Raw genomic sequence first — 18101 nt, forward strand, 5'->3', positions numbered from 1 at the left:
ATGCGTTGCATGAGATGCAAGTTGAACTAGGAATGACAAAAGAGGAAGTGAAGTGCAGCACAAACAAAAAGTGAGTGGTAAGATCACAGAGGTACGTGAAGAGCCAAAGAAAGTCAGTAGTAGGGTGGAAGTTCTGGAGAATTGTCTAACAGCAGGGTATCAACCAAAATCTAGTGACTCTTATAATTGTGATGGTGTGCGTGAAACATCGTTTGTGCACGCTCCGCGGGGAGTGAATAGTGTTGAAAAGGATGGAAAATACGACGAGTGTGTGGAAAAAGGAAGTGTTGAGTTGAATTACAAAGAATCTGAGTTCAGACCCCAAGCTACGTCAGGTGAGGTGGTGAACTATCCAAGAGTACCAGCGAAGAAGAAACCACAGGAATTCGATGGCAAGGTCTCATGGGAAGCATACCAAGCACAGTTTGAGTTACTGGCTGAACAAAACGGGTGGAACGACAAGCAGTGTGCAGTGCAATTAGCAACGAATCGTAGGGGCGCGGCTGCGGAGGTTCTCAGCCAGTTGACAGGAGAAGAGCGAAGCAGTTACATGTCACTGGTAAAGGTACTGGAACGAAGGTATGGAACCAAGCACCAAAATAAGGTTGACAGGGCCAGATTCTGTAACCTTGCATGTAATCGAGGTGAAACACTGCAACAGCTTGCTCAAGATCTGGAAAGTATGCCTCATAGGCGTACCCTGGAGCATCACCTGATCTGTTAGCCATGTTGTTGAGGGACCAGTTTGTGGACGCATTCGACAGCACGCACCTAAAGATTCAGGTGAAGCAGTCCCAACCTATAACTCAACAGGAATCTTTGGCTAAAGCCCTGGAGTTTGAATCTTTCGTGAGGACAAGTGTACCAAGCTTCAGGACGGAGTCTAGCTCTGGGTTTAAAGCACGAAAGGGTCAAGTAGAAGAAACAGGATTAAGGGAACCTGCTGGTATTGCGAGAAGACGGGCACAAACAGAAAGACTGTTACAAGCGGGAGCGAGAAGGGGGGCAATACAGAGAAGAAAATGGAGAAGAGAGGATGTTGGACGTGGGGAGAAGATGGAAACTTCAAGATTAATTGCCCACAGGATTCCAAAAGGGGGATAGAAAAGTAGCTCACTAAAATGGGGAACTAGAGATGGCTGGTGCTATGGGATAATGACCAGCCTGTCTCACCAGAGCCCGACTATTGACAAAATGCAACCGAGTCACTGTTAGAAGTGTCCAGATTGAAGGTGAGATCGATGGCATAAGGTGTCCATTGATGCTCGACACAGCCTTTAGCAGACTTTTGTAAGGCCAGACGGGGTTAGTCATCAACAACTACCCGAGACATCGCAGCAGCTGTGTGGAATAACTGGACAATGCCCAGTACTAAAGGGACCAGTGGATATCAACATCAAGCTGTGAGGGCAAAAAGAAACCTTGCAGGTTTATGTGCCGGATACAGCAGACCCTTGCATCCTCGGCCTGGACTACCTCCTACCATGCAAGTGCCAACTGGACCTTGGCTCGATGCAGTTAAAAAATGAAGGAAAGTGGGTACCGCTGAAGACTGTGAAGCATGCAAGTTACAGCTAGGCAGAGAGCAGTTATTCCCCCAATAACAGAGGTGCTGTTGCCATGCAAGGTGAACGGTCCCTTGCATAACCGTTTGGGAGTGGTGGAACCTGAGTGTCAGCAGTGTTGCCAGAAAGAGGTACTTCCCAAGAAATGTAGTCGCACTACAGTGAAGGGGGATCCAGCCATTGCTGGGGAAGGCCTTGAGAAGTTGCAGCTGGATGGCCAAGACCTGCGACCAGTGGTCAAGTGGATGAGCCAGATCTCAGTGCGGCCAGCCTGGGAGACAATCTGGAGCCAATCCTATGATTAAAAACTATTGGGCTCAGTGGGATGCTCTTCGGCTGAAGGATGGTCTGTTGCAGCTCCAGTAGGTGACTACAGATGGCCTCAACAGGTAGTGGCAGACAGTACTTCCCTGGAAGATGAGGTCAGAGATCCTGGGAAAGATGCTCAACAATCTATCCAATGAACATCTGGGAGTGAAGATCCTGAGTCGGCTGCAGCAAAGGTCTTACTGGGTTGGCATGCGTAAGGATGTGGAAGAATGGTGCCGTTCATGCGATGTCTGCTGCGCCAAGAATGGACCAAAGCTGCACACATGTGCCCCACTACAGTTGTACTATGCAGGCACACAAATGGAGAGGGTAGTCATGGATATTGCGGACCTCTACCATTCGGTACAGATGGGAATAGGTACATCTGTATGGCCATAGATTACTTCACTAAATGGCCAAAAGCATATGCCATCCCATATCAGGAAGCCACGGCTGTTGCCAGGGTGCTAGTTGACCAGTTCTTTTGCTGGTTTCGTGTACCCTACGAATTGTACTCGGACCAGGGCAGAAACTTTGAGTCAGCTGTGTTCAACGAGTGCTGTAAACTATTGGGCATAAGGAAGACTAAAACCACTCCACTTTGGCCACAGTCAGACGGAATAGTGGAAAAGTTTAATTGGATTTTCAGACAAAAACTGACCAAGTACTGTATATCTTGTTCTGACCTGCAATGCCTGGATGCTCTAGGTGCATGTATGACCGAGTTGTCTGGTGGGAGTAGTCGCCCATTTCTGCTCAGAGTGTGAAGTACAGGCCTAGTGACAGCTAAAGATAAATTATATGTGTGCAAGTATTGTGGAATTGTTGTGAGCGATATAAAGTGAAAAGACTAAGGAATTGTATACTGGTAGCGTGCTGACTACAGTATATATTCGAAGTGAGAAATCCAGCTGTGAAGACCTACCCAGTGAACAGGTTTGAGAAGATTTAGTGTGTTGCTGTGACCTGGTGGAAATCTACCTGCCTGTTGCTTTGTCGGGAAATTATCAGAGACTGGCAGGACAGCTAGTGGTAATTCGACGACACTTGTGTTATATATGTTGCCTCTGTATATACTACCTGACCGCTGGTAACCAGCGGTGGAAGTTGGTAAGCAGCGAAAGGGGCTTGTAATGATGTATTATAATACATTGATAATTATCAATGGCTCGGTGTATTTGTAGCTTGATTTATTATACGTAACATTATTAATTAGTTTGAATTTGATATACTGTACACCAATGTATTTTTAACGTGAATTTTTGTAATCTAAACATGACTTCATGTATCCGTAACTTTACTGTTTATTTCAGGTACACTAAGACTACAGCGGGTGTGGGTGTAAGCGCTCAGAAGTATAACCCAGAGGTTCGCATTGAACGACCTGACACGTCCGTCTACACCCTCGCTGACAAGCTGCGCAGCGTCCGGCGGGTGAGTGTCATGTCATGTGTTAGTTCATGGGTGATGGGTGAGTGTCATGGTATGTGTTAATTCACGGGTAGTATCTTTTGTCTGTTTACAGGTGTGTCATGTTATGTGTCAGTTCACAGGTAAGTGTCGTGTCATGATTCATCTCATGTTTTAATGTCAGTCGTAGTGAGGATACTAAATTGTGTCGTGCCACGGGAAGAGGTTATTTGGTAAATTTTCATTTGTTGCCACTACCAAATCGAAGTCGAAACTATGTTTTTCCAGTCGTTTTTGATGTGTTGTGATCAAATTTGGGTAAAGTTATCGTTTGGGTCATGGAGCGAATTTTAGGATATTAAGTTTTGGAATCGGTGGTTTCCACACATCTTAGACTTTTTGGGGGTTAATATTGGTGACTGACCTGCAGACGAGTTATTTGCTTTACTGTTTATTTTCTTACTTTATTTTCATCACTGAGTTGTGATATGATAATCATTTCTTGTGGATATGCTTTGTTTGGTGGCAGGGCCGGATTCAGGAGTGGGCAAAGTGGGCAGTTGCCCAGGGGCCTCCACAATCTGGGGGCCTCTACATATTACAATATTTTATTTATTTGTTTATTCATTTGAATTATTTTTATTTTCATTCTGCAAAATTCATGTTTATCTATTCCATCACGTAAAACTATGTTCAGCAAGAAGCGTGATAGAAATTAGGCTAGCTACTCCTTGAAATTCATGAATACCTGGTTTTCCTATGAACCGTATATTTTTAATGAATGCTATTGTTTGTGTTGCTAATAATATATTTAGAATTCCACAAACATATATTGATTAAAAATAAACTACATGGATTAACGAAATTGAGATTAAAAAAAAATTCATTATCACTTCCATTACGAATGTGTTTGTTGACAGTCGGTGGGAGGGGGAGGGGGTTGGACCGTGTCGTGTCTGTTTAGGCTCGCTTCACTCGCCACCCCACCCTCTTGGGTAGTTATAATGAGGGGGGCCTCCACAAAGAGGCTGCCCATGGGCCTCCACAGGTCTAAATCCGGCACTGTTTGGTGGATAATTAGGCACCTAGGCGCGCACTACTTTGTCTTCTCCGCGGTAATGAGACCGTGCTCTAGAGAGGAGTCCGCTCTTCCCCCGTGTTACCAATTTGGCGGAAAATCCGCTAAGTCCGCTTAGCGGATTGAACTTTCAAAATGTGGGTGGCTTAGACCTTTTGCGGATAGCGGATTTTCTGGTGCATTTTCACTGGATTTGGCGGAAGTTCAAGCGAATTTCATGCACATGATGATTATTATTAATCAAAACCTATTCTGTCCTGAATTTAGAAAAAAAACCCGGATATTTAAAGTAAATAGAATACAGAGTAATTAGCAACCCAACCACTCACATTGACCCCAGGGAATATTTAGGATACGAATTTGAGAAGACTTGCACCAACTCAAAGCTATCAGAAAAAGCAGAGCGTGACCTTCGCCAATGCTGCATATCGTGTGTTAACAGTCTGTAATTAGTTGAAGAAAAACAGACTTCCTGATAACTTACAAAATCTTGAGGAAAATGTCTCTGTTTTCAGCAATGTAATGTTTCAGAGTTGTGAAGGAACTAATAGTAAAGATAGCTGAACTTTTTGGGTACCATAAAAAAAAATACCGAATTGATAATCAGTGGCACAACTTAACTGTTAAATGGCACGAGACCAAGTCAACAGTAAAATATTGAAGTCAAGAGACTGTTTAGCCCAGCTAAATATTGTTAAATCAAAGCTCAGAAATCTGTTGAATACAAGTTCAGTCTGCGGTTATTGCAGTGAAAAGTGGACTCAGAAGAGTTGGAAAATGTTGCCTTTCGTATGAACTGCCAAAACAAGTGGTAAAGCAAATTGGTACAATGGTAACATACAGTTCATTGACATCGAAGGCACCAGAAGCTGGTCCAAGCTCTTCTTCTAATACTCATGTCTATAAAGACAGAAGAGGAAGGCATAATTTATTCGCTGAACTAAGTGGTGAGTACTTAACATTTTTATATTGTTTAGGATACGTGCGTAATATTGTGCTTAGTGGATTTCTAGCGGATTCTATAGGTCAATCTACCTTGAATCTGACCCAGCGGGCTGGGCTGCGGTAGTTTCATGTTCAGCCTGACGTGGTAAGGTTGTCGCCGGTCTTATATGGACGTAATTTGCGAATTTAGGGATAAAACAATAAGACCCTTCAGTTTTTCGAAGACCACGGCGTCGTTCCTTAAGTAGAGAGTATTGTTCAGAGCAATACTGTGATATAGAATTGGGTTTGTGTGCTAAGTCAGTTGTTGAGGGAAACAATCATTCATCACTTCCTCGACGCCGTGATCACGTTTCTCACCATCTCTATAACAAATCACTGCGCCAACCGGACTGCATAAACACCGATGCTGCAGGATGCCTTCATGTCCAGAAAAAAAATACTCAAATTACACCGTATTACAGTATGTTCTCTCTGTTTAATATACCGGGGGGTAAGGAAGTTAGGTTAGGTTAGGTTAGGTTAGGTTAGGTTAGGTTAGGTTAGGTTAGGTTAGGTTAGGTTAGGTAAGGTTAGGTTAGGTAAGGTAAGGTAAGGTAAGGTAGGTTTGTTTGGCTAGGTACTAGGTTGGTGAGATCTGTTTTTCATACCCAATAAGGTTAGATTACGTTTATTTTATAAATAATATTTTTAACACATTTGCACAAACTACAACAGTGGTCCACTTTAAAAAAAAACTGAAATTGTGGTGTTTTAAAACTGTTTTCTATGAATTTCGGCCGCGGGTTAGTCATCAATAATTTACCTAAGTTTACCTTATTCATATTTTCGGTATTTAGTAGGTGTTGTTTTGGGTTTTTAGTTCAGTATGTGTTGGTGTTGTTTTCGGTGTTCTGATGAGGAAGGATCCATAAACTCGAAAGTGTTTCTTAGCATTTTTTCAAGTTAGGGAAAGTTAGATAAGGTTTTCAAAGGTTTGTTTGGGGTTATTTTGGGTAAAGGTGTAGCAAAGGGTGACCACCAGAAGGAATTGGTTGATATTTTTTCTACACTAATATCATGATACTAAAAACAAAAATGGAAACGACAATGTTTAGAACCTAATAGAACCTGACCTAACATACCCAACCTATGGGTATGTTAGGTCAGGTTCTATGCATTGTCATTTCCATTTTGGTAAATTTGCACTTGCACACCACAGTCTGTTAGAAAGTCAAAAATTTATTTTTCTAGTATATATGTTTGTGTTTAGACCGAATATGACCTTCATTTCTGGCGGAAATTAGCGTTTTTTTTTTTTCGCTGAACATTTTCCGAAAAAAAAATGTCTAAGCGAATAAAAAATACACCAAAAAACACTAGAAAACAAAAACCAAACCTAACCTAACCTAACTGACTCTCACCATATGATGGAATCACCTGTTTCTTACCTTATTGGCCTGGTTCTTGTTCGTTGTTGGATTCTGAGATTCTTACACAACGCCACGTATGTTGGTCTTTGCAATATTTACATTCAGTCTTTCACTTTACTGAGGTTGGAAGAACACTATGCGATCGAAAAAATGCTATAGTTTCTTCGTTTTTTTTCTTCCAAAAACTCTTAATCAGCTCCATATAATTTAAGTGACACCCATCGCAGACGTCCATGGTTGGAAATGAATTTGAATTTCGAAATATGAGAGACCCAAAACAAAAATCGAATTTGATTGGGCCAAAAATACTGCGAATTAAACCCCAAATCATTTTAATTGGTTGCAAAAACAAAACCGCTTTTGATTGGCTGCGTGACGTGTACGGGAACTCTTGCACGTGATGATTTATGAAGGAGACACGCAGTGTGGGAGGTGAGGTAGGCGATAATGGCGCAAGATTAATGGAAGAAAATTTTGGATACGCTTTCTCCGTTATTATACATTCCATCGGTAATGTAATAGATGAAAATTATCTTATAATTAGACATCTTCGAATATGATAATAGATTAGTGGTAGGAATGTGTGGTGTGGAAATGCAATAATACCTCCATTTTTGTGTTTAGTATCATGATATTAGTGTGGTGTAGAAAAAGTTTCAACCAATTCAGACAATTCCTTCTGGTGGTCACCCTCTTCTACACCTTTATCTTATTTTTAGTGGTCCCTCGGTTAACGAACTCAATCCGTTCCAGCAGGTTGTTCGTTAACCAAAACCATTGTTTCAATGGGTTTTTGGGTAATTGGTTCCAGCTCACCGAAAATTTCCTAAATTCAACAAAAATGGTAGAAAAGTTCACTTACTTTGAGGTGTGTATGTAGAAGGCTCCTGGATGATGATGATGATGATGATGATGGGAATTAGAATGGGGGTGGAGGAGAAGGAAGAAGAGAAGGCATTGGGGTGGAAGAGAAGTCACCCCATGGCACCATTTCACCCGTAAAATTTTAGTTCTCTTGGTGTATTTCAAGATTATTTCTTTAAATCAACACTGCACTGCATTATATATTGTCAATATGTAAAATATATTTCAAAATGACCAATAATTTGCTTGGAAACACAAAAAAAGCATTTAGTTGAAGAGAGTCTCAAGCAAGATGTTACCTCCAGTGAAAACAGAGACAGACTAACGCCTGTTTGCTGTGTTAACAGGCTGGATGCCGTGCATTAAACTAGTCACTTTACCTTCAATTATGTTCAATAATTGTTAAAATGACTAAAAAATTGAATATTAAACTTTTAAAATTATTGAATAGTATAAACTTCTTGATATTTACTAAAATAGTAAGGAATTTAAGCCCTAGAACCGATTAATATATTGGCGGACTGATACTAAAGCTGGTTGCCCGGCCAGTGCAAGCGAAAACATGTTGAGGTCGGTTCGTAAGAAATTCGTTAACCGAATTTTTGTTCGTTAACCGAATTGAAGATTCTTATGGAAGGCAGTTCGTTAACCGAAATTTCGTTAACCGAGGCGTTCGTTAACCGAGGGATCACTGTATTTTACCCCACATTTTCTCTACTTGAAAGCCCTGCCCACTTTGAACAAGTAATATTGTGTGTAATTTTACCGGTTAAAATACTCAAAAAATATAAATTACAGATGGAAATGCTTAGAAGTGTCGGTAAAATTATCTTTTCAGTCATCAAGTGAATTTAAGAATTTTAAGTTTTGTAATCAGTATGTTATATAATTCTAAAACACTTTTCTTTTGTAGCATTACCTGGGAAGTTTGGTTAGAGACTGAGTTGTAAAGTAACAAAATGAATTTACTTAAGTATTGTACTCGAGTAACATTTTTGGGTATCTACTTTTTAAAATGTGCAAAAAAATTAAGTACAGTAGTTCTACTTTTACCTATAAGTATGGTTTTCAAATACTTTTACAGTATAGTCTGCATTTACGTGGTCAATTGAACCCGTGGAGGCCCGCGTAAAACGAGAAACGCGTAAATGAAATAACAGAACATATGGGATTAATTGAAATAGAGACTGGGCCGACCCCCATCCTCCACTTTATCCGACACAATACAGTTTGTACGTTGTAATAAAAATAACATTTTAATTTTATGATGGTATGCACACACAATTAATAATTAAGAGAAATATCAATAATATTAGGTTTTTTTACACTTACGTTAGGAGAAAAGCTGGGTCGGCACACGTGGATGGCGGCTGGTTCCGAGGCAGAGGGCAGATTAGTTGCCCTCCGGTGAATCACTTTCACTACTCGCAGAGGTTTGCAGGGTCTCCCAGACAACCCCCTCAGAGTCCATATCCTCACTGTCAATATCACTATCACTGACTTGGGCTGGCTGTGGTTGTGGTGGGTTGCGGGTGAGGAAGTCCTCAATACTGCATTGACGACTAGCATTGATGTTGTCGAGATAGATCTGGATATACGGCTCCATAACTTTCGTCAGATGGTTATTAGACGCTTCATACCGATGCTTGTCTGGGTTGTTGTCAAGGATGAGCTTAATTTTCTCCCCCAACTCGATGATTTCCTTCTCATTATCATGGCTTGGTCCTGGTAATTCAATGTTTTTCTCTGGTGGTGGGGGTCCCGCAGAAGCCGTTGTGAGTTGTGAGGGGAATAGTGGGCACAAGAGAGAACTGTATACGCGGACTGAGAACAATGAGACAGGCCCTGCTAGGTCAGCGACTTCTACCCTCTGGTGGCAGGGCACGTTGTGTTACATTAGACCAATCACAGCTTGCGACGGAGGGAGGTAAGGATGCGTGGCCCAATCACAGTCCGATGCGTCATATGACGTCAGCGATAACATAAGAGCAGCCTAATGCGCACCACTCACCATGCCGCTTCCCGCGTATGGTCAAGAATGGACCGCGTGGGTAAAAAATGGTGCGGCGGTCTGCACTTCTCCAGCCGCTTGCCCCGTAATTAAAGCATTTTCATTCTGGCAAGGCACCGCGTAAATGACCAAACGCTTAAACAAAAACCGCGTAAATGCAGACTATACTGTACTCCAATACAATTGCAAAAAAAAAAATCGTTACTCATTATATGACACAAACAAAGAGTGATAATGTCTGTGGCAAATTAATAGTATATTTTTAATTAATCAATAATTAGCCATAATAAAAGAGTTGTGTTGGTGGAGAGTATGGTATGGGTGGAGTAGTGAAGGTTAAGATGTGGGGAGACACCACGCGGTCACATACCTAGAGGTTTCGTGAGGCGAGATGAAGTCAGGTCAGGTCATGTGGTAGTGGCCATACTTTTACTTTTTACCTTTATCCTCATCACCACTGATCAGCTCGTTAGCTGCTTGGGGGATTGGTCACGTCTCTGTTATGCACTGTTGGCAAGTACTGGGCATACTCCTGAATGTATCTGAACCTGCTCCACTGCTCGTCAAGTCTGGTTTAGAAAGCGCTCACACTCGACGCCGTCACAACACTGGCAGATTGTTCCAAGAGTTCACAACTCCTCACTCCGAAAAAGTTACCCCTCTCAGTTTTCTGGGCTTGCGGCTTCTTCAACTTTGAGCTGTGACACCTTGTGGGGCAACTGACTGCCAGCTCCAGGTATGGACACTTGACTGAGTAGTGCCCTTTGAAATGTTTATACACCTCAATATAAGTACCTCTGGTAAGCGAGGTCAAGTCAAACCCAAAGGTGTTTTACCGCTATGCAAAGTCAAAATTAAAAACGCGAGTAGGAGTATCAGACCTGGGGCTTGAAGATGGTAGTTACGCAGATTCTGACTAGGACAAAGCGTCCGGTGTAACTGGGTGTGTTGCGGAGCTCAAGGAGACCCTGGTCGAAGGCCTCCCAGTCAATATTCCCAGAAGGGGCCACTTTGAGGATGAGGTGCTTAGGGATTTGACAGCAGCCTCAGCGTGGCCGTTGGACTGCGGGTAATGAGGCGGTGACAACACATGCCGGACTCCCCATCGGTCGAGGAATGCAGCAAAGTCCCGGCTTGTGAACTGGGGCCCTCCGTTGGTTCGCAGGCGTACAGGAACGCCCACGTAACGGAAGTAGCGGCAGAACTTGCTGATGGTGGCGGCAGATGTCGTATCATTACCGCACTTGATGACAACCGACCAACTCGAGAGACGGTCGACGATAACCATGAAGGACTCTCCTGACACACAGAAAAAGTCGGCCGACACAGACTCAAAGGGGCGGGTGGGATTGTCATCGCTCATGAAGGGTTCCTGCTGCTGGCTGCGTTGTAGTACTTGGCGGGGCTTACACGCCTGGACAGCATTGGAGATGTTGGGGGTCGATGCCAGGCCAGAACACAGTCTGTTTTGCACGCCGTTTGGTGGCCTCTGCTCCACGGTGACTGTCGTGGAGGCGAGCCAAGGCGTGGGGACGTAAAGCAGCAGGGACAACTACCGAAGGAGAGGTGTCACTAGCCAGAGGTAGGGGTAGGGCGGCAGCAGGGTAGTTGCTGCTCCCTTCGTGCACCCTGTTGGCGTATTTTACCTCGAGAATCGGTGTTGGGAAGTCCTGGGAGATGATGGCCAACTCTTGGCAATGTCTGTAGGACAGCAAAGGAGTCGGGACGCCATTATGCACGTCAATCCGGCTTGACATGACCTGTTGCCAAAGGTGATCTGTGCTTGGAGTGAACCTCAGGCTGGGGCCATCTGTGAACCATCTGCCGTGACGCGGAGGTCCTTGGGAGGCGGTCCTAGATCGCTTGGAGAGAGCCCCAAGCATTGCAAATGCTGGGGACCGATGACTGTAGCCTCAGCGTCGGTGTCGGGCAACATCTCGAGACAGGATGACACGCTGCCGTAGGTCACGATGACGTGCTGGGGGACTTTGGTCCTGAGTCGCGAGGAGTACACCCTCCTAATATGGGTCGGGCTTTGTCCAGGGTCGTCGTGCCTCTGATTTGGCGACTGTGGGAGGCCCTCACTGGTGGAAGGGCGCTGCTGCTTTCGCCGACGCTGTCCCTTGGGTTTTTTGGTCGGGCAACACTTGTCGTAGTGGCCCAGATGGCCACACATTGCACTGGACACGTTTGGCTGGGCACCATACTGTAAGTGACCAGTGGCCCTTGCGGTCACAACTGTCGCAGGTAGACTCGGCAGCTGGACACACCTGTGTTCTGTGCTGCCTACCACAGCTGTTGCAAAGGGAGGCGGGCATGGGCGTGGTGAGCGTAGGCATTGGGGCAGACTTCTTGTCTTTCTTGTATTGGGACATAACTCGTACAGCTGTAGGGCGAGCTCGGATGGCAGAGGTAGCACACCTGGCAGCCTCGTAGGAGCGACATACTGTCAACACATCCTTAAGAGGAGAGGAAGAGTCGAAGGAGGTGAGGCGTTGGACAAGCTCCTCGTCCTTAACACCCATCAGGATCACGTGCTTCAACTGGGTCTCCTCGCATTGCTAGTGATTACCGGGACATATGTCTATCTCTTCCGAGGCTCTCTTGAGTCGTACGTAGAAATCATCAAAAGTCTCGCCCTCCATCTGTCTACAGCTAAACACTTCCCTCCTGCGGAGAGCTTCATTCCGCTGACCTTTGGTGTGTCGTTCTAGAACATCTAGTACCTCCTCTACAGACAACCAAGACGTTGGGGGCACTTGCAACGTATGTTACAACACATGCTGCGTTCCCAAAGACAGGCACATACGTAGCTGAATGAGTTGTTTGGGCTGTGGCAAGCTCTGGAGATCCACCATTGTAGCATAATCAGTCCACCGTCGCCGCCACTCACGAAAAGTCTGGAAAGTCTCATCAGGCTTCAAGGTGGGTGGGGGTTGGACAACCACTTTGGTAGAGGGCGTTGACGAGGTATCTGAGCCAGTCGGTACCTGAGTAGTGGAAGGGCCAAGGGCTTGATTAGCAGTGAGGCTAGATATCAAAGCTGCAAACCATTCGTTATCTTCCAATCTCCTTTGGTGGTCCTCAGCATGTCTTTTCGCTTCGCCCTGACGCCTCTCCTCCCTCATAAGCTTCATCAGAACAATTATCTCTGAGGACAAGGCTGAGGGTCGAGGGGTGTGGCTGGGAGAGGGTGGGGCATCGCGCATTGACTGGTCATCCATCTCTGTAGAGCTGTCATCCGTCTGATTCATCCGGGCGCTAGGGACACCGCTGTGTGAGGTCCGGAGCATAATTACTTTATCTGTTTATTGTATCTCAAATCAGTGTTGACCGGTCAGCCCGTCGTATCAACCAGATCTGAGAGAACAAAATTATTTGAATACACTGATAAGTAACTTATATATATGTATATATATAAAATATATATGAAGAAATGACCGCGGTCAGTGTGTTCGTGCGTGGGTTGGTGTGTGTGGGCACGGTGGAGCGCGGAGGGAGGCGAGGCGGTGGGGGGTGAGTTACCCTCGAGGTAGCCTGGGACGGTCGCGCTGACGCACCACTCTTCACAAATGCCCTATATCCGCCTTCCACCTTAGGGAATCCTTTAAAACAAGGACACACACTTTAACACTACACACACACGAGGGGCACTTAAAGACACTTCACAGGAAATTGCGGTCACTGCACACTGCTCAAAACTCGTTGGTCATTCAAACGAATTTTAGGGGGAGACAATGGCGACGGATGACGGCGTTGACGGAGGAGGTCTGCTGGCCTTGATTTTACACGAACGCACTTATTTCCACTTAATCAATCACTTGATACTCACTGCGCCATGGAGATGTTCGGGGTACTTGGTTCTAATTACCGGAGCGAACATAAACACCTGTAGAGTTCTGTAGGTTCTTATTAACGGAAATATACAGGAGTGCGCTTACAGGCGCAGGTAGTCCTTACACTCCTATAGGGTCAACTGACCTCACTCTGACCTCTCAGGCGACATGTGGTAAGTGGTACATTAGCAGCTTCCAGATGTCGCCAGGCACATTTATCTAAGCGTGTGGTGACATGAAACAGGGGCATTGCCACACGCTACTGACTAGAGAAATAATGTGTATATATAGAGTACATACATGGTATACATACAACATACATAATATACATACACGTTGGAAACTGGCAGCGCCATTAGTAACACCAAAAGGTATTCTACAGAATTGGTAAAGACGTCCACCAGCCTCGAATGCAGTGAATGGCCTATCTTCCTGTTTGATATGCACTGCGTAGAACTAGCATACTAAACACACTATATCTAGCGATCTCTCTTACCATGTCATTGATCTGAGGTAGTGGATATGCATCTAACAAGGTGAAACGATTGATTTTCTGTGAATAATCTATCGCCATTCTTCGTTTGTGGCCTTTGGACGAGACCACCAATGCCTGAGCATGCCACGGAGACTGACTTGGCTCAATGATGCCCTCCTTCAGCATTCTAGACACTTCAGAGTCAATAAACTTCTTGCTTCCATGTGAATAATGCCTCGATTTTACTGCTATTGGCTTGCAGTCAGGTGTCAAGTAGTCAATCAATGATGGAAATGGGACTTTAACAGCGGCAAGTCCACACACCGTCAGGGTGGGCTTGGAGCCTCCGAACGAAATTTGAACCGCTGAGTGTTGCTGTAGGAAGTCGTGTCCAAGAATAGCATCACTACAGAGGTCCGGCTTCACAAACAGTCTAACATCACTGTACTTAGTGTTATTGAGTTGCAGATTAGTAATACAATATCCCAGAACCCACGAGGTTAGAGAACTATTTGCCATAGACACCTTTCCCATACAAGGGAAGAATTTCCATCCATGCATCTGTACAATACTAGAGCCGACGAAGCTTTCAGAGTTACTGGTATCAACGAGTGCAGTGACAAGAACTCCGTTTATCTTTGCTTTCATCACAGTCCTTGACAGACAGCCAGGAGATGCAGCAGACAGTGTCGCCAATGTCTAGAATGATTCAGAGGTGGCTGCAGAGGTGAACTTAGCAGATCGGCACACTTTAGCATAATGGCTTTTCTTTTTGCAGTTGAGACACAGTACATCCCTTGCAGGACACTTGGAGTGGGGGTGTCTACCAAGACCACAGAAGAAACATTTCAAATTGGCAGCAACCACAGTGACTGTCTATTCAGGCTGGTCAGTTGGGGCAGATGTGGGTGAAGCACTTCGAGGCAGGTTTAAAACTGCTTCCCGATTTGGAGATGCCATTGCAGAATTAATAGTGTTAGGTTGCATATATGAAATAGACTGCTTCTGGGCCAACTCCAATGTATGGGCCTGTTCATCTGCAGTCTGCAAGTCGAATGTTTTATTCTCAAGCAGGCGCTGTCATATTTGGTGAGCTTGAAGTCCGTTAATGAATGCATCTGATGTAATTGTTGCGTGCTTCCTCGGCTGAGACTGCTTGAAAATTACAGTCCTTACTCAGGGTCTTCAGTGCTTGCAGGTACTGGTCCAGAGTCTCTCCAGCTTCTTGACTACAAGTTGCTAAAACGTGTCTGGCAAAGATCTCATCTTTAGGCTTGATGTAAAGCTCCTTGAGCTTGTTAACAGCATCTTCGTATGAGTCACAGTCAGCATTGAATTCGTAGACAGCTGGTGCAACGTAGTTGATCAGGAGATTTAGCCTATTCGACTGAGTGGCCTCAGTTGTGAGTGCATCCAGAAAGTTTGTAAAAGTTCGGTGCCAGTGAGCCCACTGCTTGGCGGCTGATGCTGAGTTTGGGTCCACATCAAAACGGTCTGGCCTCATAAATCTCTCCATCATTAAGTTGAATAAATTGTTATGTAAATGAAGGTAAGCACTGGGAGGCTTTATTCAACTTAATGCAACATCAGTATCCATAGATCTGTAATAAACAGAATAAACAGGATTTATAAATTAGAATGACTGAGCTTCAAGTAACAGAATTGGCTTAACACAAATAAACCTAACATAACACAAGAAATACAGTGACCCCTCGTTTAACGAATGCCTCGGTTAACGAAATTTCGGTTAACGAACTGCCTTCCATAAGGATCTTCAATTCGGTTAACGAACAAAAATTCGGTTAACGAATTTCTTACGAACCGACCTCAACATGTTTTCGCTTGCACTGGCCGGGCAACGAGCTTTAGTATCAGTCCGCCAATACATTAATCGGTTCTAGGGCTTAAATTCCTAACTATTTTAGTAAATATCAAGAAGTTTATACTATTCAATAATTTTTAAAGTTTAATATTAAATTTTTTAGTCATTTTAACAATTATTGAACATAATTGAAGGTAAAGTGACTAGTTTAATGCGCGGCATCCAGCCTCTTAACACAGCAAACAGGCGTTAGTCTCTCTGTTTTCACTGGAGGTAATATCTTGCTTGAGACTCTCTTCAACTAAACACTTTTTTTCTGTGTTTCCAAGCAAATTATTGGTCATTTTGAAATATATTTTACATATTGACAATATATAATGCAGTACAGTGTTGATTTAAAGAAAATAATCTTGAAATACACCAAGAGAACTAAAATTTTATGGGTGAAATGGTGCCATGGGGTGACTTCTCTTCCACCCCAATGCCTTCTCTTCTTCCTTCTCCTCCACCCCCATTGTAATTCCCATCATCATCATCATCATCCAGGAGCCTTCTACATACACACCTCAAAGTAAGTGAAATTTTCTACCATTTTTTTTGAATTTAGGAAATTTTCGGTGAGCTGGAACCAATTACCCAAAAACCCATTGAAACAATGGTTTCGGTTAACGAACTTTTCGGTTAACGAACGACCTTCTGGAACGGATTGAGTTCGTTAACCGAGGGGTCACTGTATAAGAGAAATATAAGACTTGTGATATGGAGACAATATTGATATGATATAGGACAATGGAAGTAAGCACCTACCAGAGCATAGGTAACATACGAGAATTAAATCTAAACTATTAAGAATAAATGACTCCCTGTGGTAGGAGGTCCCTGACAGTGGGACTGTCAAGGCAATAGTGTTGAAGGGTGTTAGCATTGAGACAGTTACAAAGTTTACATGAAGAGAAGTGGGGGTCATCTTCCACCTCAGATACTTGGCAGATAGGTCTCCTAACCTAATGCGAGCAGAAACAACATTATGTCTGCGGACCATAAGTCCACATCGACGATACTTGTGTGGATAAGGAAGAATGTGATTGTAGGGAGAAGAGTGGCTGAACGAATTCTCTTTCGGTAGGTCATGCTAGGCTTATATTTAGGCCTAAAAGATCCTGATTGGACAGCCATAATTTTGAGAATCAGTTATTGATGAATCTTACTAGAAAAATTTGCAAATTAACATGTGTAAGACTGTCTTTTATTTTTATCTTTAGGTAACTAATTTTTATTATAATTTACTTTGGATTTATTTTAATATTTGAGACAAATAATAATTTTGTTGTTACTTTTTACTTTCAGTACTTGAGTACTTCAAGAATAAGAAATTTTTTTACTTCTACTTGAGTACATTGACATTTGGATACCTTTATTTCTACTTCGAGTAACATTTTGCCAATGTAACAATACTTTTACTTTAAGTAACAAAGTCCAGTACTTTTTACATCTCTGGTTAGAGAAGGGTAGTTTAGCTTAGTGTTTAAACATCAGGTAGAAAAAGCTGGAGTATAGTACAGTACCTAATCTTTGGGTGATCCAAAGTAGATCCTGTGGTTTTCCTAAAAAAAAAAAAAAAAGCTTGAATTTCAGCCTAGGAAAATTCCGACACTTCTTTCTTAACCTTGGCCAATTGACTCACCACCTAGGTACCACTTTGTTCTAGTTTCTGGGGGAGAACTTCAAACTTTCATATTTATGTTTTGTTGGCATAGAATTATAAAGATTTGGTAGTGTCACTTTGTCTTTCCAAAACAATGCTGGGCTTGCTCTTTTAGAATCTGGTAAAGCCTACAACACATGTAAAAAGAAACAGTAGTGTTGACTAACACTGTTCACTTTTTATTGTATGAGTGAATTTAAATTGCTTAGAAAGACTAATTGTTATAAAAATAACTCCCCTCAGTTTAATTGTTCAATGTTATTACATTTATACTGTATTTATTTTAGCAGAGTAAGTGTGTTGTTCTGACTACAGTACTGTAACCACATTTTTCACAAAGCATTAATTATCATAGGAAATCTCTGACAGTTGGCATTAAAACATCATAATACTGTACAATCAAAGACAAAAGTCGTGTCGCGGTTTTGTCTGAAGATTAAATATAACTCTTGAATCATTATGAGAGCCCCTACCACAAGGATGAGCGCACCAAAAGTTTTAGCCCTACGGCATATGCTTTCACCAAATTTCACGACACGACTTTTGTTTTTCATTGTATCTATACTGCAGATTTGTGTAAAATGATAACAAATAAACCTCAAACCACATTTGTGTACCTTCACCTATTTGTGTGATAAACCTTGACACATAAACCTATAAGGTCAACCT

The 18101-nt window shown here is 43.1% G+C and overlaps 1 protein-coding gene across 1 annotated transcript in view; it reads left to right on the forward strand.

Annotated features, from left to right (window-relative positions):
• The window catches only part of LOC121871702, a 63853-nt gene that overhangs the window by 36659 nt on the left and 9093 nt on the right, over positions 1-18101 (forward strand). The window contains exon 4 of the mRNA XM_042374113.1: positions 3188-3308. Coding sequence (XP_042230047.1) covers positions 3188-3308 — 121 coding nt within the window. The remainder of the gene's footprint in view (positions 1-3187; positions 3309-18101) is intronic.

This window comes from Homarus americanus, unplaced genomic scaffold, assembly GCF_018991925.1.
Source record: "Homarus americanus isolate GMGI-L3 unplaced genomic scaffold, GMGI_Hamer_2.0 scaffold39675, whole genome shotgun sequence".
Lineage (NCBI taxonomy): Eukaryota > Metazoa > Arthropoda > Malacostraca > Decapoda > Nephropidae > Homarus > Homarus americanus.